Genomic DNA, 26730 nt, shown 5'->3' with positions numbered 1-26730 from the left:
AATATTGAGTTTAGATTAGAGTTAATAAGTTATGTTTTATTGTTCACTGTAGACTTGTATATTAGGCTACTTCATTCTTATCCCGATAACCTTTTTTGACTTGCGTGTGGGCAGTGGAACACGTAAGGAGTGTGATGTTTGGAATGTTAGTCGACTGATAACCAGAGAGGCTATGAAGCAGCTAGGCGTTCAGTGCATATGTGGAAAGTAGGGAAGTAAAATCTGGAATCCTTTTTATTGCTCTGTTTCATTTTAATTTAGGGGTCATTTTAAACTTTTCTGGAAATCTAAGTGTAACACACAATATACTGTATTTTTGGACTATAATATACACCTACTATTCAGAGGAGGAAAATAAAAAGAAAAACTATATTTTTCATCAGATCTCAGATCAGACCCCCAAGCTCCATCAGATCTCAGATCAGACCCCCCCCCCCAAGCTCCATTAATTATAGGGCAAACACCCCCAATCTCTATTAACTATAGGGCAAACCCCCCCAATCTCCATTAACCATAGGTCAGACCCCCCAATCTCCATTAACCATAGGTCAGACTGCTATCGGCCTCAGATCAGAACACATTAGACCCCCCCATCCTCCAGCAGCCTCACATCAACCTCCATCAGCCTCAGATCAGACCCTCATCAGCCTCAGATCAGACATAACAAAAATATATACTACATCTCCTGCTCCTGATGGTGCTGCCACTTTACAGAGCTGGCACTCACTGCTCCGTGGTCATCTTCCAACCAGTGCTGCACCGTGACCTGACGGACAGCATTGTCTAGAAGAAGACCAGGGAAGGGCGAGTACAGCCAGCACTACCAGCAATGTATTCTCTGCTCCCTGTGACTCCTGCATACTAATGACAGCTTCCATAATGTAAGTCGTCATTAGCATTCACTCTATAAGACGCACTGCAATCCCCCCCCCCCTTACTTACAGAGGGAAAAAGTGCGTCTTACAGTCAGAAAAATATGGAAATTACATCTCGATCGGCAATGAGTTAAACTCTCAAAAATTCAGTAGTTCTCTTCACGGCCTGTCATCCATAGAGAGATGCCAAACACAAAATGAGATAATTGCTTGTTTTAAAGCCTCATCGCACCACCCATGTGAAGAGGAGGCAGGCGAAAGGTTCTCTATCAATGATTAATTTGATTTTGAGTCATATCAAGGAATTTCTAATGTGCGGGACATTTCTGTACACTCATTCTACACTTGTTGGCCTGCTCATTGGGTTAGGTAAGATAAGTGGGTAATGTATGGCCATCTTTTCAGGTTGGGCTGGTGAGTTATTTCTCTTAGCTTTCCTCCCCTTGCATATGAACACTTGTGAACGAAATTTACAATTGGGTGTTACCATTCCTCTTTTCAAAGGGGTGTGTCCCTTAGACAGACTGAATCTTTCAAGGTGGTCAGAACTTGTAAGACTGTGTAGAGGGCACCCAGATTTCAATTTATGAATACATTTCTGAGAGGAATAACAGAGGGACGACCCACTGAACACACAAAAAGAAATTACTGCGGAGTGCTTATGTCATGGTGACTACTATCATCTCCAATAGTAGCTGCTGAAGCAGTCTGCTGGGGGTCCGGCAAATGGCTTGTGTTGCCAGTGTAAGCTTCGGCCTGTCGGGCATTTACCTGCGGGGGGAAAATGTATTATATACCAGCCAATCGGATGATTTTTTTTCTGTTGGGCATCAACCCCATTCTCATGCATTATTGTATGTTGCTGATATCAGACATGTCCCAAAATTTCAGTGGGCAGTTTTCAATAGGCACCTCTATGTCTGTATTATGCATGTGTCTCCTGACTGCAGGATTACGCTTGCGGGTTTTGACACAATGGAAGTACGATCCCCACTGAAAATCCACAATCTATACGCCCTAGAATTTTTGTATTTCCCAGTTCATGTCATCCCAATGCAGCACAGAAGTCATAGGAAATTTTTGGTTTCTTTTTGGACTTCCTTGGCCAGCCTAGTTCCTCTTTGCTGCATCTTCACAAATATTTCTGAACGGAAGCGTCCTGAAAGAAGGGACTATTGTATGAAAGTCGAGCCGAGCGTTTGTGCAGCGACTCCATTTCCTGCTGGAAGCCACATTATTGCAGAAGTATGCGCGGGGCTCAAGGCTTCGTGGGAATGAATGACAAGCTGTTTTAGCGCGCTGCTGTTTTCTTTACGGTTATATGCAGAAGCGAAAAAGAATGGAGCTGAAGGATTATCGACCCTTTTTTTTTTTTCTAATTATTTTTTTCTCTGCAGCCTTTTCTATGCAGCTATTAAAATACAGTTGAATAACCCGTAAGCCTTTTAACCCAATCAGTGCTGGAATGTCCAACCTTTCATGATTTGAAAGGTTGGCCACACATAACACAAATGATTGACGTTACTGCAAAAACAACAGGTTCGGACAAAATTTTGGTATGTTTTGTGAACATATTCGACATATGCTGTGGGAAAGCTCCCAACACATATATCAAATGTATCCATAGAGCCCATGTACCTGGGGGGGGGGATTTATCAAGCCCTGCACTCCAGAATTCTCTCTTCAAAAAGTCACTAAATAGGGCTTTTGCGAGTTTTTGAGGACGTTTGCCCACACATTTTGTGACTTTTTGCATCTTTAAACCACTCACTCTGGTTTTGAAAAGTAGGTGGAAAAGTGGCCAGGCCAGGGTTAACCATGTTAATGAGTTTCACTTCAGATTTAACGCTGGGACTTTTTAAAAAAAAATCCCAAGAACACCACAGTTGCAGAAATCTGGATTTGCTTTTTTAGACAAGAGTTAAGTTTAAAGGTCCCTTTAGACGGGACGATACAGCAGGCGACTGTCAGGAAGGAACGCTTGGCAGTGAAGGAGACCGCTGCATTTACATGCAGTGATCTCCTCCCCAGTATGGGGATCACCAATGCCATTGCTCTTCCCCATACTGACTCAGCAGAGATCCGCTGCCGGCAAACAGTGATTTTTTGTGTTTAAACAAGTGCTCTATTACACGATGAACGAGTGTTTTGCTTGTTCATTGGGTAATCGGCAGCACCTTTACACTGCCAGATAATGGCTCTGAGACGCCATAGATTTCTGTCTTCATTTGCACAGGAAAACTGGCATAAATGAAGAGAAATATGTCGGGCCATCGGCTGGATCAGAAAAATGGCAGCAAAAAACACTTCTAAAAATCTCACCCAAACCACCACTAACAAGGCTTATAAAAACTCCACTAAAACTGCCCCAAAAAAATAGGCGATTAAGAAGACGTCAAGGTCCGTATTGTGGATAAATTGTACAATGGCCACTCCCACAGCTCTGGGTTTACCCCAGTTCACTTCCACCCCCCTTCAGTCCCCCTCTTGTTGTTTTCTCGTTTCGCTGAGCTCCGTGTTGCTGTCTGGACCCACCCATGGTATTCTCTCAGGCCTCACAACCTCTTATGTATTAGACTAATAAATAATTCATCAAACCATTTAATCTTTGTGTCCTCTCGTTTAGAAAAGACATAAAGGAGGCTTTCATAATTGCCCCAAAAATGTTTGCATTAAGCCAGATTATTATATATTTTTTTTAATATTAAATAAAGAAAATTCTATTTGACCATTTTATTATGATGACTAAAAATGTGCGGTTTGGTATTTCCAGTCTTAATTCTATAAAAATGCTTGGACATCTATATTTTTCAATGAACTATATAGTAAAAGACCATAAAACTATGGAAAATGGACAATCCGGTCCTGTACTGTACCAGTGGTGGCAGAGCAGGGATGGAAGGACAGTGAGATGGGGTATTGATGATCACAAAGGTGGCAGTGAGGCACAGGCATGAGTGGCGGTAGAATGCCTTCACTCACCATTTGATCTACTGATCTGAGGTGTGGAAACATTGGGGTCAGTTTCATGGAAGGCAAATAGGTGCCCATATATTTAAGAGCAAATTCGGCCAAAAATGATGCTTGCTGAGTCTCCCCCGACAGATGATGTTGCATGGGGAAAATGGACCAGGCATACTCAATATCAACATGTCCAATCATTTGTTCTCAAGGTACAGCAGATGAGCCTCCACCAGAGGTGTTTGGCAGCTTCTTCCCATTGAGAATACATGCATACTTGACCGAACTGAGCATGCATGGGCATGTTAGAGTCGAGTCGGGCGGCAAAGCCGGCGCCTATTCGTAATATGGTAGGAAGTCAGGATATTGAAATGGAAGCAGCTTTTCTACACTATGGATCTGGCACTAATAGAACTGGAATATTAGCTACAAAATTCAGTGATACTAATGTCTTGTCTTTAAATGGGTTTTCTGGGAGTAGATTACTGATTATGTATTCTTAATATGTGATCGGTGGGCGTCCATCACCGCCACCAATCACCTGTCTGATCAATCCATGGCGCTACGGCCTACCAGGCACAGGGCCGCACATTGCTTAGTGGCTGTGTTTGCTATTGCAGCCCAAGCCCACTCACTTGAATGGTACTGAGCTGAACCTAGACCTTGAATGTGATGTCACTGGCCTAGGAAGAGGCCACAGCACTCAGCGGAGCACCATGGCCTTTCCAAACAGCCGATTGTGGGGCTACTGGGAATCGGACCCCCACCGATCACATACTGATGACCTATCCGGAGTATATTTTCAGTACTAAACTCTTGGAAAACCCTGTTAAATGGAAATATTTACAAAAACCCTGGCATTCATTAGTGAATTAATTTGGCTTTATTAAAGTAGTAATTTCCACACAGATACCCCTTTATGATGGAGCGAGAAATCTTGCCATTTAGGACCGGTTTTACAACCTTTTTGTGAGTCCTTAACAAACGTAACTTCAAAGGCCGCAGTGTGTAGTTGTATTTTACAGACTGAGAAAATGTTGTGCTCGAAAAACATCCCTTTCTTTTATTGTCACTCCCGCCACCCTTTCAGGGTATATTTAGGTGCATCTGTCGTGTTTGTTCTCCTAAGGCCTGAGCACCACCCTGGAGAACGCAGCCCATGAACACAATTGATTTACTAAAACAGATGCAAGCACAGGAAAGGGAGGACAGCCTTGTTTTCAGTTTTCTTCGTATTGTAGGAAGACTCAACCAGTGTCTCCTTAAGAATGTTCTTTTCCCTCCCCTGCTTGTTGTTTAATTTTTTCTTTGCAGTTTAACTTTGTGTTTCTTTGGTGATCTTAGGTCTAATGACCGTGTTAAGCCTCATTCACACATCAGTGTTCCACATACATGTTCTCCATGGACGGCATACCTTCACACACCAGTTTTTTACGACGGTCCATGGGCCTCTGTTTTTAGGACCCAACACCGAGCATCACTGACATCTTCACGGAGGCATCACTGACCATCTCTTCACGGATTTAAACACAGACGTGTGAATGAGGCTTTAGCCCGATGATCTTGTTAGCTCAGCGTTTCCTTCCATTTGCCCTTGAACGTTATTTATTTATATATCTATTTCCTAACAGTCCCTGGCGGTAGATGGAGGAAAGAAGGATGCCTGATCCTTTGTCCCTTTAGAAGATAAACCAGGGGGGGTTTGGCAATGGCTTATTGCCGTCTGCACATTCAAAATATATTCACTCATGGACAAGCAAAGCATGCATGTTTTTGGTGGAGTCATGAAGAATAGTAGTCGTAAAGGTTTAATTTGGCAAGAAACAATAATCGCCTAGTTCCCCATTGATAGACAGATTGGAGTACCTCAAGTTTTCTCAGCCACAAAAACTAGTGGTCAACATCTTGCAGCTGAGGGTGAGACAGAGTGCCCATTTGTGGTAGTAAGTGAGAATCCACCTCACCAGTGGATACGTGTTAATTGCTTCTAGCCAAAATAGCCCTTTAAGTGTGTGGCCACCTTAACAGACGTTGCAGTTCTTAATGGTACTAACTGGTGAAACAGTCTGCAAGTAGAAACGATAAGGAATGATGCTGGGTTAAAGGGTTGTCCGGGATTGGGGACATTGTTGTATGTGTACAATAGTCCCCTAAGTCAGTGTTTCCCAACTAGTGTGCCTCCAGCTGCTGCAAAACTACAACTCCCAGCATGCCCGCACACCCAAAGGCTGTTCAGGCATGCTGGGAGTTGTAGTTTTGCAACAGCTAGAGGCACACTGGTTAGGAAACACTGCCCTAAGTATTACATTAATGCCTGTCCTACCTTTAACAGACATTTCTGATGCCCCTTTTGCAATTCACAAAATCTCAGCCGGAAATGCCGTTCTTCTAAGAGTCAGTGATGTACCGGGTCCCTTTCTGCAGAGCGAAGACTCTTCTTCCGCTTCGCAAGGAGCCCGGTGACGTCACCGTCAGCCAAAGTAATTATTTACAGCGTATGGATGGGCGGTAGCTAGGCGGCAACAAACTGTGCTAAGCCACACCCCTCTGGTCCGGTGATGTCACCGGGCAGGGCGCTTTATTATCAGTGAAGGAGGCAGAGTTTAGGGGCGTAACTAAGGGGGAGGAATATGTGCGATAGGAGGCGGCATATGTATCGGGGGTGGATGCACGGTGGAGCAGACAGACACCATAAACACGCAATGCTGCTCTGCGCTGGGACCCAGAAGGTAGTGTGGCAGGAAGTTACCGCACACATAAACATAGATGTCAACAATCAGTGGGGGACTGTCGGAGCACTGCTGATGTTGAAAAATAAATAAAACATCTGGGGGACCTTGAAACGGCTATTAATAGTGAGTAAACTGTTTTTGTAAAAAATATTTTGATCCCGGACATCCCCTTTAACGCGGTTTTACACGGCCACTCAGCAGGCGATTATCAGGCACTATACGTCCAATAATAACCTCCTTGTGGGGGATTAGCGATCGCTAGTGAGGTCACTCATCCCCATAGAGGATTATTTTTTCTGGGCAGCAATTGCTGTATTAACAGCACAAATCTGCCGCCCAAAATACAATAATTTTGGTGTTCGCTTCAACGTTCCTTTCACCCAATGAACGAGTGTTTGCCCATTTATCAAGTAATCGCCGGCATCTTTACACAGGGCAATTATTGGGATATTCATGATGGATTGAACAAATTTTCCCTTTTACAACCATAGCTTTGACTAAATATTTTTTTCCCAGACCATAGTGTAAAGGCTCCTTTACACGGGCTGACAATCTGGGTAATTATCAGGAAGGGGCATTCCTAGGAACGCTCATTCCCAATAATTGCCCTGTCTGAAGGTGCCAGCAATCACGTGATGATCTGATCTACCGTTTATCTTAATGAAAAGGTTGTCATGCGTGCTTGGTTTTCTCTCAATTATTATCCGTGCAAGGACCCATGCTGTTTGGACATCGGGGAGTCCCAGCAGGCAGCCCCAACTGTTATTACCCTACTGCCAAATTGTATTGACCCGTCAAAAGATCTCTTTGATACTGAACCTAACAAAGATTTTTTTATAAACTTTGCGCATATAAATTATTGCAGTTTTGTGATTTGTCGGTTTGATTTTATCATCTCCCTTTGTTTTATTATACCTAGTAATTAGACTGGCTGCGCTGTCGCTTGTAGGTCTTGGTGGGTGGAGATGTCCACTGCTTTTCTCTAGGTTTCTTGAGGACCCTTTAGATGACCTGTGCTCTCTAACACAATGGCTAGTCCGCTTCCACTTTAAAGAGGAATCTTTAGAGAATATGGTGGGAAGGGTAACAACCTATTGTAACATGGCATGAGTCACTTTTACAGGATTAAAAGCCACACTGAAAGAGTGTCCTTCAAGTGATACAAAGGCTTTATTTTTCTTCTCTAACTTGATTAACAGGCTATTAACTCGCGTTGCCAAGGGAATGGATCATATTGCTGTGCACTACTGACAGAGAAGCAATTACATTTAATTTTACTTTTAAGAGTACATTTGATGTATGAGTATATTGTGTGCACGTACCTTGCGCCAACTCTTCAGAAACGGATGAAATAAGCCTGGTTGGGTTAGTTTTTGTTTTTTATTTCCTTACACACAAGTACCTTGTATTTCTGTGGTTTTATCATGGTGGTTTTTGTAGCCTTGCAGTTATAAATCTCTGCTAATTGTTGGGAGACATGCCGTTCGTAAAGTATTTTCCTCACCAGCTGGTCCATGGTGAAATGAAGACGTCACTTAAATAGCTTCGGTCTACTTCATCTCGCTGGGCAAGGCCACTTAACAGAGGATGGAACCTTCTTTTTCCAGCTCCGTCCACAGTATAGTTTCCAGCCTGGTGGCTGCCAAAGCCGGTGATCAGACAGCCACCAGCGTCACAGCTGCCAGGTGTCGGACCCTCACCAATCTGATATTGATGACCTAAGGATAAGTTCTGAAAAACCCCTTTAAAGTGGTGGTATTGCTGTTTTGTACCATCCCCCCCTAGGAAGAAAACATTTATGAGCTATGTGTCCAGCAAAAAAAAAAAAAAAAACTTCATTCAGCTACATAAAAAAAATAAAGTGATTATACAGTGGAGGCTCTTGGAATATGACAATGAAAAATGTTGGTCACTAAGCCTTAAAGGGAACCTGTCATTAACTTTATGCTGACCTCACTGAGGGCAGCATAAAATAGTGACAGAATTTCAGCTGTGTTTCACTAATGAGTTAATAGTAAATGGTTGCTGAGAACCAGCATCATAATCATTTGCATCCTAGGCCTTGAGAAGAGTCACGGCCACCTAAGAAGAGTCCTGGTTATTCATATTCTCCTGCTCTCCCGCCCATCTGCTGATGATTGGCAGTTCTCTCCTATACAGAAAGGGAGAACTAGGTAAAAGGGTGGAAATCTTCAGCAGGTGGGCAGGAGAGCAGGAATTCATGAAAAATCATGACTCTTCTCAGGTGGCCGGGACTCTTTTTTCCAGGCCCAGTCTGCAATGATTGCGATGTTGGTTCTCGGCAACCACTTACTTTTAACTTTTAAATGACAGACCACTGAAATCAACTCGCCTGTCTCTACTTTATTCTGCCGTTAGTACAGACAGCCTAAAGTTGATGACCGGTTCCCTTTAAAATGCATACATGGGGGAAGGAATTACTGCAAAAACACAATCGTTGCCTGTTTTGCGGTCCACAAATCATGGATACCAGCCATGTGCATTCCGGATTTTGCAGAATGGAACCGTCCACCCCATAATAAAACAGTCCTATCCTTGTCCGTAATGCAGACAAGAATAGGACATGTTCTACATTTTTTCGGATGCAGACAGCACATGGTCCACATCTTTTGCAGCCCCATTGAAGTGAATGGGTCCACATCCTACCCACATAAAATGCGTATCGGATGCTGACAGAAAATACGTTTGTGTGCATGAGTCCTTAGCACCACCTGCAAAATGAGGGAAATGGCAAGTGTGCATCTCCATGGCAGAAAATACAAAAGTAAAAGCAAACACAATGCAACAGCACTCTGCAAACATAAATTATATGAACTTATGTTATATTCACTGTATAATATAAATAAAAGGTACTTGGCAAATACATTTTGTACCCATCCACCACGGCAAGGTGAACTCATTCTGGGTGAGAACCTACTCTATAATACCTCTTTGTGCCAACCGGCCTCAACTTAATTTAGAAATAGCAGGCTCCCATGTCTGCTCTATAGGTCAGTGTTTCCCAACCAGTGTGCCTCCAGCTGTTGCAAAACTACAACGTTTAGGAGTTGTAGTTTTGACACACTGGTTGGGAATCACTGCTATAGGTTACCCTTCTCAGTGCCAGCAGGGGGAAGAGGTTAATATCATCAGTCTTAGAATTCAGGGACCCAGTTGCTGTTCTTTAGGACTGTGGGCATAGATGCCTAATACATCTATAAAAATATGTGAATTATACCGCCTATATGGGGGAATACAAAGCTGGACTGGCCCACCACAGTACCGGAGGATCCTCTAATCAGCCCCAATGCTGGAGGTGCAGAAAATAATATGGTCTATTTCATATCTTAACCTAATAGAAATCAAACCAAATAGAGCTCATTGAAATGTCCTTCGTGTTTTTGTTATTGTAAAATAAGATATATATTTATTTTATGCCATTTACAATTATTTTTTTTGCTTACCTGTAGCTGTGAACTTCAAAGACATTAATGAAGAGAACAGAAGGGAGCAATTTGGAGAAATCTTTACATCCATTGACACTTTAGCCTTCACCTTTGGCAACGTGTAAGTAAAAGGAGTGTGGGCTCCCACACCTAGATGAAAGGGGCCAAGATTGATTGCTTGTAACATGGTCCTACACTGATGAAGGCTTTGAGGGAACCAGATGACTGGTCAACGACAATGCCTCCTGTGACCAGCCGCCTGCATACAAAATAAGCTACAAATCATCAGAAAGGAATACTTGAAATATAATAGTTTGGAGTCTAATGGAATAACAGTGCTGTGCCATACGAGCAGGGAACTACAGTATTACTACACCTACTTTTCAAGGTCCTATTCTTATAATAGTATCATTTTGTAAAATTCCCAGCACCATTCGAATGTCCTTGTTTAACCATATGGGAGATTCTACCCAATCTCCTACAAAATACAGTAGAAAACAAAGGCATCAAAGCTGTAAAATAGTAAAGTCCTTGTCACAGAGGGACCTGGTTAAAGGAAATGTGTCGTCAGAAAAGGACCTACTGTTTAAATCTTGTTCTTATGTTTGTTTTTTTGTTTTTAAAATCCCGCCGTTTTCCCACTGGTTGCTAGGCCTAATAATATGTTGAGACTTCCTCATTTTTCATTAGCAGTTTTGCATTCTGCCATAATAGAAGTCTATAGGCCGCATAACTGATGCCTGCAAAATACAGAGCAAGCAGTGTATTTTGCAGACTCCTCTTTAAACAAGTGCTTGTCACTTCTGAAGCAGAATTCAAATCTGCAGCATAAAACGTGACCATGTGCATGCTGGGGCATATCTAACAGAACTCTATGGAACACTGATTAGCAGTGCGTTACCTTACCTAAAATAGGCATTTTACAAAACCAAATGTGCTGCAGATTTTGCCGTATGAACATAGCCTCAGAAACCTTTGTCTGTTCTGCATCCATAATATGACGCCAGTGAGCCTGACTTATGATGAGATCTGTCAGGTTCCACCATGACGTCCACCATTAAAAATTTTCCTTGATTTTTGGATCCATTTCCTGTGTTAGGGTCCATCCATGGTGGAATTTTCCAGTGTAATTTTGCTGCTGACACCTCGGGCGATGGCCACTAGGTGTCTGCCTCCAATTGTTTTCAAGTGGAGGCACCACTGCATTTCACGGTCATATGATTTAAAGCCATGACATCTCCGAAAAAAGGACTTGTCCCTTCTTTGCGCAGTGTCCGCATGGCCGCTGCAGCCGGTGTCTGCTTGGAGTTTAGCTCTATGCAGTGGAGCTAAGGCTTCTTTCACACTCACATTTTGGGCGGATCAGTCATGGATCTGCAAAAACGGATCCGTTACAATAATACAACCGCATGGAACTGTCTGTCATGAATGGATCCGTTTGTATTATCTGTAACATAGCCAAGACGGATCTGTCATCAACTCCATTGAAGGTCAATGGGAGACGGATCCGTTTTCTATTGCGCCAGATTGTGTCAGAGAAAACGGATCCTTCCCCATTGACTTACATTGTATGCCAGGATGGATCCGTTTGGCTCAGTTTCGTCAAGCGGACAGGCAGCGTTTTGGTGTCCACTTCCAGAGCGGAATGGAGACGGAACGGAGGCAAACTGATGCATTCTGAGCGGATCCTTTTCCATTCAGAATGCATTAGGGAAAAACTGATCCGTTTTGGACCGCTGGTGAGAGCCCTCAACGGATCTCACAAACGGAAAGCCAAAACGCCAGTATGAAAGTAGCCTAAGCTGTGAGCGGGTCTGCGACATTCAAAGTTAACAGCCATGTCAGAAACTGAGTCCGTTTCTGCCGCGGAGTAGGCGGCGCAATTTTTGATGACTTTTGTTGAATGTATTTCCTTGTATGTTTAATACGTTTTTCCAGACCACAGCTTTACATCATCTGCTTAATCAGTTAATTTACCCGTCTTCTGTTCTCCCTTCACAGTGTTTCCGATTTCCTTATGGGAGATGTAGACAATGGCTCATCATTGGGGCTTCATTCATCTCGGAGAAGTCGGGTAAGTGTTTTCCTCAAATTTCTTACTAATAAATGAGACCTCCTTCTGTACTTGATGTTTAAAGGGGTGAGTCGCGTGACCTCAGTCAGCCCTTGTGGTGGTGGCGGCATGTGACCGAAGCTCCAACGGTGGCCTATGGCTGCACAATTTTGCAAGTTAAACTGCATGTCCCCTATCAATGGGACCTTCCTAAGGCCAATTTCACAAGAACATGTTCCTTTTAGGAAGCATGCTCCGTGTGATGACCACAGATCCCGGCCAACCGTGGCTCATCTGACCTGAACTCACCGCATCATAATGATTTCTAATTCCCGCCCGGCCACGGTTCTTGCCAGGTAGAGCTTCCCCATTCATGTCAATGTTCACACCCGGAGTAGCTTTCATAGTGCCTGGTACATGTAGACATGGACTGTGATCCACACAGCATCTCTATGATGAGGCTGAGATCCGGGATTTTCATGGGGACACAGGAGCAGAGAGCCTTCCAGTATTCAATTTGTAATAATGACCACCAATAACAAGTAAACTGTAAAAACAAAAAAAATAATTAAACATTTTTCTTGTGCACAAAAGGAAGTTTTACTCAGCACGTCCTTGAATGCAAATTTTTCCATTTATTGAACTTTACGTATGTTTATAGTGAGCTCAGTGGCTGTCACTCGTCCACAGTTGCTTCACATTGTTCTCTGCTTTCATTATGAGATCTGTTTCCTGCTTAAATCACTGACCGTAAACAAAATGGAATGTTCTGATTTATAGATTTTTTTTTATTTTTTATTATATATAAAAACGAAAGATAAATTTCAGTGACATTCCAAGGGGAACTGCACTGTGCCCTAATATATGTAGGAAATCCTATGTTTAAAGTTTCTTGTGCTTTCATTTTGCACATATTAGGTAGTTCCATTTTTGTATTGTCTGTCTTTGTTGCTTGCAGATTTGGTCAGTTTCTATAGGAACAAATAAAAACAGCAGCAGATGCTCTAAAATGACAACAAATCAAACAAATTCCCATCTTCAGTCCCTTGCTGATCCATCACAGATGCTCCAGCAGTCATTCCAGTCTTTGCTTACAAGTGGCCAGCTTGCTTAACCCTAAGTTCACACCTGAGCGTTTTACAGCGCGTTCAAACGCGCTGTAAAACGCTCAACACATGAAAACCAATGCTTCCCTATGGGAATGGTTCTCACCTGGGCGTTTTACAGCGCGTACGATCGCGCTGTAAAACGCCCGACGCATAATCAAGTACTTGAGCTTCTTTGGGGCGTTTTGACGCGCGTTTGTGGCCATAGGACACTGCAGACAATCACACAAACGCGCGTCAAACGCGCGTTTACTATTACAAAAAACGCGCTCAGGTGTGAAAGCAGGGTAAAGGGGTTCTCCAGGCTACAGATATTGATGGCTAATCCTCAGGATTAGGGACGAGCGAACTTCTGTTTTCAAATTCGGCGTACAAGGTTCGGGCTATCTAAGAATTCCGTTATGTATTCCCCGACCACATAAGTTATGGTCCGTGGTAGCGGAATCCATAACCGAATTCTTAGATAACCCGAACCTTGTACGCCCAACTTGAAAACAGAAGTTCGCTCAGCACTAGTCAGGATAGCTCATCCATCCCTGCCACCCCCACTGATCAGCTGTTTTGAGTTGCTGCTTTGCCAGACACTGTGTAGTGTACAAAGCTGGAGGCAGGCAGCGCACTACACTGTGTAGTGTACAAAGCTGGAGGCAGGCAGCGCACTACACTGTGTAGTGTACAAAGCTGGAGGCAGGCAGCGCACTACACTGTGTAGTGTACAAAGCTGGAGGCAGGCAGCGCACTACACTGTGTAGTGGCGGCGCTGAGATACTGCATCTCGGAACACCAGCACAGGAAGCTACACAATGTGCACAACCTCCTACTTTCACTCCATACACTCTTCTGGCCAGGTGTGCTTCTTTGGAATGTCGCAGGTGGTGTGATTATGTCATTGCACCACCTACATCACAGAAAAGCTCCAGAATTGGTAGGACAGGGAATCAATGATTCCCTTATCTTGCCGGCACTGCCGGGTTTTCAGTCATGTGTGTCCTGTAGACACAGATACTATTGAGTGCATGGACCACAGAAACCAGTTGAATGAAGCTGGTGACTGGGGGCCCCCAGTAATGGTACAGAGCGGGGCCTGGAGGAAGTGCACCTATTATGATCTGGCCCTACTGATCTGTCTGGGGTGCTCGGTGGTGGACCTCCACCATTCTAATATTGATGATCTATTGTCAGGATAGGTTATCAATATCTGTAGCCTGGAGAACCCCTTTAGTAAATGATCTTCTGGACTTCATGTTCATAGATACATTGGTAGCTTAGCACCTCCTCCTCAGTATCCTCCTCCTCTACCCTGACATGGCTAGAGCCCAGACCTAGGGGTGAAGGTCTTCTGCAGCACCTACCAAGCTAAGCGTACATAAAAGTTGTGCCAAATTCAGCACGACCTAAGATGAGCCTTCATATACACTGACTTCCTGCCCAACTTATTTTACCTTTTAAAATACTAACTCTATGAGCGCCTGTTTTATGCTGCGTTGCCATTAGAGCGGCCAGCACGCGACCACCTCTGCCAGTCAGTGGTCAAGTGCTGTGATGGTAGCCGTGGTGCCAATAATGGGGCGTTGACTATAGAGGCAGCAGTCACATGCATGCCGCTTGTAAACAAAGACTTTGGACACTACTGGATGAGCAGATGTCTGAAGAGGTCAGTGTTGGCTTTTTTTTGTTATTTGTGAGCCCTTTCTGCTGTTTTTATTTAACCTTTAGAAGCCAGATAACCCCTTTAAGGTGAATTTTACTGTTACTCATTGACCTCCTCGTTGAACTACAGAACCCATCATGTTCTGTCGGCTTACTGTAATCTACAGTCCATCAAGAACACACAAGAGCCAGCCTGCTCACAAACATCAGAGAAGGAAATAACAGTTATTATGGGGTGGCCTGCCCTGCTTTATTAATGCACGTAGTGAGGACCTAGGAACAGATCTCTCTTTGTCTACACGTGCAAGGTAGAAATGAAAGTCATAAAAACAAACCGGTTAATGGCATCCGAGCATGTGCACAGTACCTGGGCCGTTGTTTAGGCCTTATACACTGTTATGTTATACCCCCCTCCGGCAGAGGTCTGAAGGTTGCCCCAGAACAAACATTGCTATGTGCTCCTGATTGGGAGCAGCCCTTACCACCTGGGACTGGAGCACCTGGTGCTTATGTGCCCCCATATTGTTTCCGTGATCCTTGGGTCAATTGCACAAACCATCATTTGTAGGTCATGCCGAGTGGACAACCCAACAGGTTTTCACTTTTCAGCACCCATTAAAGAGTTCCTATCATTTCATAAAACTCTTGATGTGACACTTTGGCAATTTTGATCAGTGGTGGTCCGATCACACTGATCACTGGAGCTCCTGTGATCGGCTTTACTTGAGAGTATGCATCTTGTACAGAGTTTTTTTATTTTATTGGTAGACTATGAATAATTAATTTTTACTTTTTGTAGTCATTTGAAAATGTTTCCATGGAGGACTCTCCTGGGTCAATTCATGAGAGAGATGATCTTCAAGGTAACAACTTATTTTTGATATCCTTTTATAGGTTAATTACGGTGCTTTATATAATGCTGGGTTTTATATCTTTATTTTTATGGTAATATTGTGAATATTTCTATTCCGCAGACACAAAATGTGGTCTGTTTGCTTTGACAAAACTCACATTCTCCACTCATTTAGTTACTAATGAATTGCAGCAATACAGTCTATGTAAATTGGTCTAATCCCCTTGGCCTAAAGAGGACCTGTCCCCTCTTCTCACGTGTCTGTCTGTTTTTAGTAACTATTTGCATTTCCCATGTAATAACCATTCTGGAGCATCTATTCTTATGACTCTGTGCTGTGCAATTCCTTTATTATTCCTGTTTGACGTTATGAATCAATTACTAGCAGTCTAATGAAGGTCCAGATGGGTGTTACCAGTTTGGGGGGAGTCCCTCCACAGTCTGACAATATCCAATCTGTTCTGGCAGTGTCGGATTGTACAGGACCATTCCCCCAACTGGTAGCACCCATCTGGATCTTCATTGCAAACTGCTAATAATTCATTCATAACTTGTAGCAGGAATAATAAAGGAATGGCACATCATAGCGTCCTAAAGAGAGATGCTCCAGAGTTGTTTTTTTTGCTCTTTTTTTTTTTTTTTTTTTTTAAATCATTATTTTACCCTTTCCTCCTGTGCACAGTAAATGTTCAACATGTTAACGAGAAGCGCTCGAAGTGCTCACATAACGTGGGGTCAGATGCTGAGCCTATGTCCTCATCAGCCGGTGCCAGCTGCAATGGCCTCGGATCATAAATGTCCTACTAGAGAAAACCCCTTTAAAATTCTGTCAGCTTTTTATGCTTTCCTAATTATTTTTTTATTTCTTCGTAACTGGTTTGAGTTTAAACTAAAAGGTTAATGATCTAGAATCGAGCTCAGCAAATTGCTCTGCCCAATACTACATGATGGGTATTGTAGTGACTGTCAATCACTCTACCTATCTTGTAGCGTTGTTCATACTTTGTGTTTTGCTTTTAATTTATTTTTTGCTTTATTTTTATATCGCATAGTGACATGATTTGGTTACTATCAGATTTAATCTGCGCTCAGTTTGCCTCCAGTGCGTGTGTGTAATACAAAAGATGACTTGGCGAGCCTTATATATAGGCATGCAAGTATAACAATGGTCATGCGGCAGGTGACGGGCTCATCGCCGTTGCTTGTGACTCTGACCCTTTCTTTCTAAAATCCGTGTCAATCCTATTTACCGTCAAGCAGCATTAAAGGAACTATCCAAGATCAGAGTTACTTGAGCGTTCACAATTGGCCAGCGCTCCTTGTGAGCCAGCGGGGGGCTTCCGATAGAAAGCACTCATTGAAGCATCCTATGCTGTTTTCAGGGCACCTTCGGGCAGAAGAAGTGGACAGCATGCTCCTCCGGATTGATAGCGGAGTTGAATCGGCCTTGTCGTACGCCAAAGCGTGGTCAAAATACGCCAAGGATATTCTTGCCTGGGTAGAGAAGAGGCTCAATATGGGTGAGTGCCGTTCTCTGGGTGCCTAATGAGCTTTGGAATTAAATCTGTTGCCAGGCTTGTGCTTCAGACTGTCAGTAATGTGATTTCACTGACTGGTCTTCATTACGCTTGTTTCTCTCTTTTCTCTGAATCGGCATCACCGCGTGTTTTCTGTTTTCCATTGCAGAAGCCGAAGCCGCTAGAAATCTTGCAAAGATGGCCGAAGCCGCGAAATCCATTGTCGCCCCACAGGTTGGTCTCTGTTTACACTCCCGTCTGTTAAAAGGATCAATGATTCTGCATTTTTGTCATTGCTTGTCAGTCAGTTAAATCTCATCTTTAACCCTTTAATGACCTTTCTTTTTTTTTTTTGTTTGTTGGACTGCCGAAATAATCTTTGTCGACGTTTTAAAGTCATTTTTTTATGGTCAAACTACAGCTCCTTTCTTATATGTATATAATGTGCATAGTTTTGCATGAACAGGGTGATAATAGCGACTGACGGTTTCTGTTGGAGTGGGTGTTTATTTTTTTTGTTTTTATTCTATTTGTTTGTATTGTAGTATATTTTTGTACTTATTTTTGCCACATAATGCACATAATTCATTATTTAATCCCTTAAGGGCCTTGGGATTTTCCATTTTTGTGTTTTCGTTTTTTACTCCCCGCCTTCCTATAGTCCTAACTTTTTTTTTTTACTTTTTCATTCACATAGCCTTATGAGGGCTTATTTTTTGCGGGACAAGTTGTACTTTCTAATGGCACCATATACGGTTGCATACCATGTAGGTGGGAGCGGGAAAAAAAATTCCAAATTGGGTAGAATTGTGAAAAAATGCAATTCTGATTAAAGGTTTTTTTTTTTGTTTTGTTTTTTTTACACTGTACACTATGCAGTAAAATTTACTTGTTCTCTTCATTCTCCAGGTCAGTACGTTTCCAACGATACCACACTTGTATAATTTTTCTTGCATTTTAATACTGAAAAGAAATTAAAACCTTTGAGGAAATATATATATTTTTTTCATAACCATATTCTGACCCCTATAACTTTTTTGTAGCTATGTGTACGGTGCTGTGTGAGGGCTCATTTTTTGCAGGATGATCTGTTCTTTTTAGTGATACCAATTTCAAGTGTGTGCGACTTTTTGATGCCAAAAAATGGCAAATTGGCTGTTTTTTTTTTGTTTTTTTTCCCGCTACGCCATTTGCCGTATGCCATTAATATTGTTATATTTTAATAGTATGGGCATTTTCGCACGCGGCGATGCCTATGATGTTTACCTTTTTTTATTGGTTAAGTATTTTTGTTTTAAGGAAAGGGGGGTGATTTGAACTCTTATTTTTTTTTTTATATATATTAGTAAAAACTTTTTTTTTTTTTTCACCTTGGGTGACAATAACTGTCAATCATTCGATTGCCCATAGTATTCAGTGATAGCTAAATAGCCATCATTCAAGACTTCATTTGCACTATATCAATACAAGGCTGCCACCTAGTGGCCTGTATTGATATATACATCTAATTGACTCTGAAGCCTGCTTGAGGCTTCGGTCAATTAGCGCAAGGTAACAGGTCCCCCGATCTCAGCCGGGGAACGCGGTTACCCGACTGGAAGCGCACAACTTCCGGTTCCGGTCTGTGGCATCTGAAAGGTAAGATGTATGCGATCATAGAAGAGACCCCGCGGCTAAGGTGCCCGCTGCACACGCAAGCGGTCACCATGTTTAGGGATCGGACGCATGACGTACAGCTACGTCATGGGTTCTTAAAGGGTTAAAAGACCTCTGGGGGACAGTGACTTTTTTTAATTTTTTTCCCCCATTTTGCACAATTTACACTGTAACTGGGGAATTTAAAGGACCGATCTCTAGATTGAGGAGAGAGAAGTGTCAGCATATTGCGCTCTTTTTGGCGCAGGGAATGTTATTGAGACATGCCCTTAGAGTTCTATGGAGCAGTCTGTACAGTGAGGAGAGAGACTGTTATGCTCTCGTTTCGTTTCTCTCCCCTCGTTCTAGCGATCGGTGGGGGCCTCAGCGCTCAGACACTCGCCAATCTAAACTTTGACATATCCTTGAAAAGTTTAGTGTCCCTTTTTAAATGTGTGTTTTCTAAATGTAATAGTCATACCTGCGCATTTCGTAAACCTTTTTGATGTCATTGTCTTCCCTGGAGCGGATGGGATCTTCCAGCAAGACAATGCAACATGTCACATAGCTAGAAATGTCCAATACCGATTGGAAGAGCATAAAAAGACTTCCAAGTCCTACCCTGGCTCCCTAATTCCCCAGACTTGAACCCAACTGAGCATCTGTGTGTCCACCTCGATCGTCATGTTCACTCTATGAATTCTCCCCCATGCACCCTCCAGCATCTGTGTGTCCGCCTCGTCATGTTCACTCTATGAATTCTCCCCAAAGCACCCTCCAGCATCTGTGTGTCCACCTTGATCGTCATGTTCACTCTGAATTCTCCCCCATGCACCCTCCAGTATCTGTGTGTCCGCCTCGTCATGTTCACTCTATGAATTCTCCCCCATGCACCCTCCAGCATCTGTGTGTCCACCTCGATCGTCATGTTCACTCTGAATTCTCCCCCATGCACCCTCCAGCATCTGTGTGTCCACCTTGATCGTCATGTTCACTCTATGAATTCTCCGCCATGCACCCTCCAGCAGCTGTGTGTCCACCTCGTCATGTTCACTCTATGAATTCTCCCCCATGCACCCTCCAGCAGCTGTGTGTCCACCTCGATCGTCATGTTCACTCTATGAATTCTCCCCATGCACCCTCCAGCATCTGTGTGTCCGCCTCGATCATCATGTTCACTCTATGAATTCTCCCCCATGCACCCTCCAGCAGCTGTGTGTCCACCTCGATCGTCATGTTCACTCTATGAATTCTCCCCATGCACCCTCCAGCATCTGTGTGTCCGCCTCGATCATCATGTTCACTCTATGAATTCTCCCCCATGCACCCTCCAGCAGCTGTGTGTCCACCTCGATCGTCATGTTCACTCTATGAATTCTCAACCCATGCACCCTCCAGCATCTGTGTGTCCACCTCGATCGTCATGTTCACTCAATGAATTCTCCCCCCATGCACCCTCCAGCAGCTGTGTGTCCACCTCGATCGTCATGTTCACTCTATGTATTCTCCCCCATGCACCCTCCAGCAGCTGTGTGTCAGCCTCGTCATGTTCACTCTATGTATTCTCCCCCATGCACCCTCCAGCATCTGTGTGTCCACCTCGATCGTCATGTTCACTCTATGAATTCTCCCCCATGTACCCTCCAGCATCTGTGTGTCCACCTCGATCCTCATGTTCACTCAATGAATTCTTCCCCATGTACCCTCCAGCATCTGTAGGATGCACTGCAGTCAGCATGGCTCCAGATATCTGCGACTACCAGGACCTTATTGAGTCACTTCCAGCCTGTCTAGCTTCTGTCCATGCTGCGCATAGCGGTGACTCTGGACACGTATGTAGCATGTGTCAAGGCGATTGTAATAGCACAGCTCTGGAACCCAAAGATCGGTTCAGTTGTAACCAAAGAAGTTCTGCTTGATTTTATATTTATTGACCAGTTTTGAGAGTAGATACGGACTGCCCCTTTAACGTTCTGTTTCTCCCACTTGTTGCCATGCAGCGGGTCCTTGAACAGCAGTAAATGGTCCTGCTTGGCACTTACATGAATAAATGTGTTTGTTTTCAGGAGTTCATGCCGTTCCAGCCAATTTTCACAACTGCTTTCCAGAATGACATTGAATGCAGCCAGTTATGGCTTCAAACCATCAGTGCACTTCAGAGCAACAAGTTCCTTCAGGTGAGCCATAGACGAGGCATGCCGTCACTGTGAAAATATGTGAAGCTTGGTAACAAGCTGGTATGTAGGATTTGCGTTGCCAGGAAGCATCTGCTATATAATCGTAAGTGTAAAACTTTGAGTTTCTTTAGCGTATTTCTTGTTAAGGAGCTCAGTGTCTAAAGGGTGTTTCCAGAAGCTCATTATTGATGGACTATCCTCAGGATAGATCATCAGTATCTGACCCCCGCTGATCAGCTCCAGTGAGTGCTGCGGCCCCTCCCTAGGCCAGTAAGGTCACGTTCATTGCACACATGACCTATTTGAAGTCTAATTCAAGTGAATGGACCTGGGCTGCAATACTAAGCACAGCCACTATACAACGTATGGCGCTGTGCTTGGTATACTGTAAGTAGGACGCAATGATCATCAGAGCGCCGTATCCTCTTTAAACAGCTGATCGGATCGCCAGGGATGGCAATAGTCAGACCCTCGGCAATCAGATATTTGATAACCTATCCTGAGGATAGACCATCAGTATTGAACCCTGGAAAACCCCTTTAAGAATCATCCGGTTAAATGGTAGAATAATACATTTAGTGGGAAATTTATCAAAACTGATGTAAAGGAAAACTATCTTAGTTGCCCATAGCAAGCAATCAGATTCTACCTTTCATTTTCCAAATGAGCTCTATAAAATTAAAGGTGGAATCTGATTGGTTGCTGTGGGCAGCTAAGCCAGAGTTATCCTTTTACACCAGATTTGGTAAATCCCCCCCTTAATCTTCTGATATGTCATGCATGTGAAAGGACCACACTGGTGAAGTCTATGATCTTGGACCACCTGTGATTTCCAGAATGAAAGGGCTCTAGAGAGAGCTGAAACTCTTTGACTTTGCTCATAGCGTACTGCATCAGAGCCCCGACCCCCCCCCCCCCCCCCCCCCCCCCAACAAATCGGAGCACACAGCCATTGATTTAGATGGCCAATTATTTTATATTAAAAGGGTGGTCCAGGATTAGAAAAAATAAAGTCTGCTTTATTGCAAAAAACCGCACCACCCCTGTCCATGGGTTATGTCTGGTATTTCAGCTTGGCTCTGTTGGAGTCCATGGGTCGGAGCTGCAATACCGCACACAACCTGTGGACAGGAGCGGTGCTGTTTTTGGAAGAAGGCAGACATGTTTTTCTAATCCCAGGCAAACCCCCTTAATTTCAGTAATAAATCTATAATCAGTGCTGACTAGGTTTAGGAGTCCCGTCAGTCTGTAAAACAGTGATTGATCCAGATCAAAGACTTCACCAATATGATCTTCTCACAAGTATCAATGACACCATTTTACATGGATTTTCTAAGGTGTCTTAGAGTTGCTCCTCATTTGCTACATAGCAACATACTAGAAAATGATGAGTAACTGATAGAGGGTATTCCCTCTCTATGAGCCAGAGGTGTTAGCCAAGAGTATCTCTGGCAGATCTGGTTCATCCCTATATTACATGGCCTGGCCACAGATTTCATTGATGGTAAAAGCTGTTCAATGGGGGTTTCTGAAGATTCACCCAATCTCCTGGCTAGCGTAAAGCGGAAATTTGGGCTTTCATGGTGAAATAAGCTCTCCAGATATCATGCTGCAAACCTCCATGAAAGAAAGTTCTTCTTTTGCGTAGAATATCTGGACACGGTTGTGAAATCTCACATTAGCTGATCATAGACATGTTGGATTGATCGAGCAGCACATATTTTTATACGCTCTCCACATGCAAGCAGCGTAACGGTCTTGCTTTGACTCTAGCCTCTTCAAGCCCGAAGATCGGAGCTCGACAGACAAAGGAGGGAAATGAAAGAACTTTGGCAACGAGAACAGAAGAAAATGGTCAGTACCCAGGAGTTCTAATTACATTTCGCTTCTGCTCCTCCTTTCTTGGATTTTATAGCTTTATCGGCCATTATAGCAGCAGTTGTGCATTGTGTTATTTGTAGCTACATTACAATTGGTGAATCACCTGGAACAGAACAAAAATAAGGGACACTCGTCTGGCCGACAGCTGTTCCTCCCAAGCCGGGCATGCATTGGGTTTCTCAATGGGGAGATGGGAATAAGGCGCTGCTAGACACCTGTGTCAGTGGCTTATCTCCCATATGATCAGAAGGATTAAGTATGTTGCAATTCGTCTAACCCTTCTTTCCCCTGCTGTCTGCCATCAGATTAGAGTCTGGAGTCCTCCGTATACATTAAAGGGGTTGTCTCATCCCAGACATTAATGACCTATCCCTAGAATATGTTATCAATGTCTGGTAGGTGCTGGTCCCACCTCTGTGACCTGCTCCCATCTCCAGAAAGGGTCCTCCAAAGTGAAGGAGAGTGCACCAAGCAATCATGGCCACCCTCCATTAAACACTGTGGAAGTTCTGAAGATAGCTGAGCTTGCTCACTTTTCGGAACTCCTTTGGCAATGAATGGTGAGCGTTCCGTGCATGCGCAGTGTGCTCTCCTTCACGTCTGAGACCCGCACCTATTTGACTTTGGTGGCTTACCCTAGTGATATACCATCAGTGTCTGAGATAGGCTAACCCCCTTTAAATAGTCATCCATGTATTTCATCTAGAAGATGGTCTGATAACACTGGTTTCTTCCGTTATGGTCCTATTACACTGGTCGATGCTTGGTCAATAAGGAGCTCCGGTCGATTGTATACAAGTGGATCAGTGTTCATTTAAAAGGCCTATCACACATCCTAAAGATGATCATTAGTACGATCTTTGATCCCTTATTTCCTTTGCATATTGTTCACACAGTTGGGCTGCTGCAGAATGAGGGTATTGGGGCCACATGAAAGGTGCGATAACCCAACAAATGAGCGCTTGCTTGTTTGTCAGCTGATCGGTAGCACCTTCACATCTGGAAGGAGCCTTTGTGTAAAAGGTCCCTTAGTTTTAAAGTGCCCACCACTGAAATCAGATGAGTCGGCTGAATACTCGACATTGATTTCTCCCGCCCTCCCCTTACGCTTATCCTCATCTTGGCCGAGCTTGCGTGTATTCTCAATAGGGATAATGGTGCTGATAAACCTCTTTGGCAGCGGTTTATCACCTTTGAGGATTGAGTTATGTATAAACTGAGCATTTATATTATATTAGAGATGGTTTTGGTGTCGGCACTGCTGCCTATTTATGGGGTGTGCATGGGGTTGATGCGCCTGTTGTGAGATTCATGGGCGGTGCTCAGCAGTATAGACCAAGTTCACATGTAGTATGAAGAAGAAATAAACTTGCGGCACTGATAAAGTTCCTTTTGCAGCTTGTTTATTCAGATTTAAAACCTAGTCGCTGGTTCGGGCAAGGTAGCCTCGCCTGTTCTGGTGACAGGTCCGTTTTCCTGGCAGTAAGATCATGTTCACCAGATCTATTCCCCCCCCCCCCTTTGTAATTTATTTATTTATTTATTTTTATTTTTTTATGCATTGTGGTATATGATATTGTTTTTTGCAGGAAGAATTGGAAACTGCTCTTCGGAAAGCCAAGTTATTGAACGTTCAAAGGCAAGATGAGCACGAGAAAGCAAAATCTAGTACAGTCCGAGCTGAGGAGGAGCAGCTTAGTTTATCTGGAGGACTCCTGAAAGACGGGAACAAACAAGTGGAGAAGAGGCGACGCTTGGAGCAGGAGGCTTTACAAAAGGTATGAGGTGCTTCAAGGGGTTCTGTCACGAGGAAATTCACTGGTAAACCAGGCACAATGTCTTGTAGGGCTACCTCCGCTGAATGTAATGATACCTTTCGCTTAGCAATCCTCATTCTGGAGAGAAAAAAAGTACTTGTAATCCATATGCAAATCACCAGTTAAGTGCACTGAGGTTGGGCCCCTTGCTCCTCCTACTTTCTGTGTCAGATTTTCTCTCTCCTTGATTGACAGGGCCAGGTTCCTGCATAGTCATTGTGCCTGGTCCTGTCTATCAAGTAGGAGAGGGAGGGAGCAAGGGTGCACAGGGTGGTTTGAGCCATTCCTCAGTGCACTTAAAGGGGTTATCCAAGTTATATTTATTGATGACCTATCCTCAGGATAGGTCATCAATATCAGATCGGAGGGGGTCCGACACCCGGCACCCCCTCCGATCAGCTGTTTGAAGAGAAGGCGTGCGCGGTGTCAGCGCTGCCTCCTCTTCACTGTTTACCTTCTAGCCGTTGCATCTGCAGTGGTGAGCAGGTGTAATTACACCCAAGCCTTCCTATTGAAATGAATGGGACGGCTTGGGTGTAATTACACCTGCTCACCACTGCAGATGCAACGGCTAGAAGGTAAACAGTGAAGAGAAGGCAGCGCTGACACCGCGCACGCCTTCTCTTCAAACAGCTGATCGTAGGGGGTGCCGGGTGTCGGACCCCCTCCGATCTGATATTGATGACCTATCCTGAGGATAGGCCATCAATAAATATAACTTGGACAACCCCTTTAACTGTTCATTTGCATATGAAATAAAAGTATTTTTTCTCCAGAATGAAGTGAAGGGTATCATTACAATCGGGTGAGCTAGGCCTCTAAGGCATTTTGCCTGCTTTACCAGTGAATGGAATGAAGGACACATGAGTGGCTGCCAGTCACCTCTAGGTAACAATAGGCTCGGGCATGAACCTTACCTTTTTATACTTTATAGGCCGAAGAGGCTAAAGAACATTACAAGGCTTGTGTGGCAGAGGTGGAAGAGAAACGAATTGATATGGAAAATGTGAAGAGTGAAATTTTAACGCAGATACGAGAGCTTGTCTACCAATGTGATCTCACCCTGAAAGCCGTGAGTGTCTGATGGACAACCCATGTGCCATGTCATACTAATCTACCCGTGTCTTGATGTAACCGCCAAATGAATATGAATGCTGGCTTGATTCATTCTTCCATCACATTACACACTGCTCATATCCAGGGGTTATGACCAACCTGCAGTCCAGCAGTGGTGGTCGTTCTCGTGCACTATAGGAAAAAGCGCAGACCTCTCTGGTGTCCTTAGGACAGCAGGAATGCACAGGCACGCATGCGCAGCAGCTCCCATCTGTAGGCTGTTCCCTGATGGATGTACAAACGCTAGTGTGAAACTAGCCACACTTTACAGCACAGTAGTTTACTTTATATGCTCTTTTAGCTTTGTTCCACACAAACCTATCATGGATCAGTGCAGGAGGTGACTATTTCGAGCCAGGGCTGGGGCCTGTTGAAAGCCTGTCCCATAGAACCGTTTTGAAAAGCTTTCCTGACACCATCAGTCAATATCCAGCATCTGCTGAGAGCCATAATATCCCGCCTCAAACATTCATGTACCAGACAGATTTCATGTTTTGTAAACTGTTCTCCCAGAGGAATGTTTTATCTTTTGGGGAGTACTCTCTCTCCTTGGGGAGAAAGACTTATGGGCCATACATGGGAATAAAGAGATGCAAATGAGCTCTTAGAAAGCTCTGCTTCTGATGCCACCAGATGTAAGGCAGCTATCCTAGAAGTCAATGTTCAACCCTATAACTAGGCCTTATTACATGACTTGGATAATAAATAAGCCAGCACCTCATCTGCACACAGTTGAGTACTGGCTTCACTGGGTGAGCAGCCTAATTTAGGATTTGGGGGGTACTCTCTGCTTGGGAAGTTGGTGTGGGGAGACTTATAAGTCATACACACTCCTCTGGAATTCTGGGAAATGTGTCTTTACACCATAGATAGATTCCAGCAGACCACGGCTCTAAGATCCTATCGAAAAC

The 26730-nt window shown here is 43.8% G+C and overlaps 1 protein-coding gene across 2 annotated transcripts in view; it reads left to right on the top strand.

Annotated features, from left to right (window-relative positions):
- The window catches only part of ARHGAP29 (Rho GTPase activating protein 29), a 111984-nt gene that overhangs the window by 65753 nt on the left and 19501 nt on the right, over positions 1–26730 (top strand). For both annotated transcript variants that reach the window (XM_044300678.1, XM_044300679.1), the window contains 9 exons: positions 10039–10135; positions 12016–12088; positions 15623–15686; positions 17059–17196; positions 17363–17427; positions 20895–21005; positions 22779–22859; positions 24476–24664; positions 25638–25775. In XM_044300678.1, coding sequence (XP_044156613.1) covers positions 10039–10135; positions 12016–12088; positions 15623–15686; positions 17059–17196; positions 17363–17427; positions 20895–21005; positions 22779–22859; positions 24476–24664; positions 25638–25775 — 956 coding nt within the window. The remainder of the gene's footprint in view (positions 1–10038; positions 10136–12015; positions 12089–15622; positions 15687–17058; positions 17197–17362; positions 17428–20894; positions 21006–22778; positions 22860–24475; positions 24665–25637; positions 25776–26730) is intronic.

The sequence above is a fragment of the Bufo gargarizans genome, chromosome 7 (assembly GCF_014858855.1).
Source record: "Bufo gargarizans isolate SCDJY-AF-19 chromosome 7, ASM1485885v1, whole genome shotgun sequence".
Classification (NCBI taxonomy): domain Eukaryota; kingdom Metazoa; phylum Chordata; class Amphibia; order Anura; family Bufonidae; genus Bufo; species Bufo gargarizans.
The sequence above is the reverse complement of the archived record's forward strand: the minus strand, read 5'-3'. Positions and strand labels throughout refer to the sequence as shown.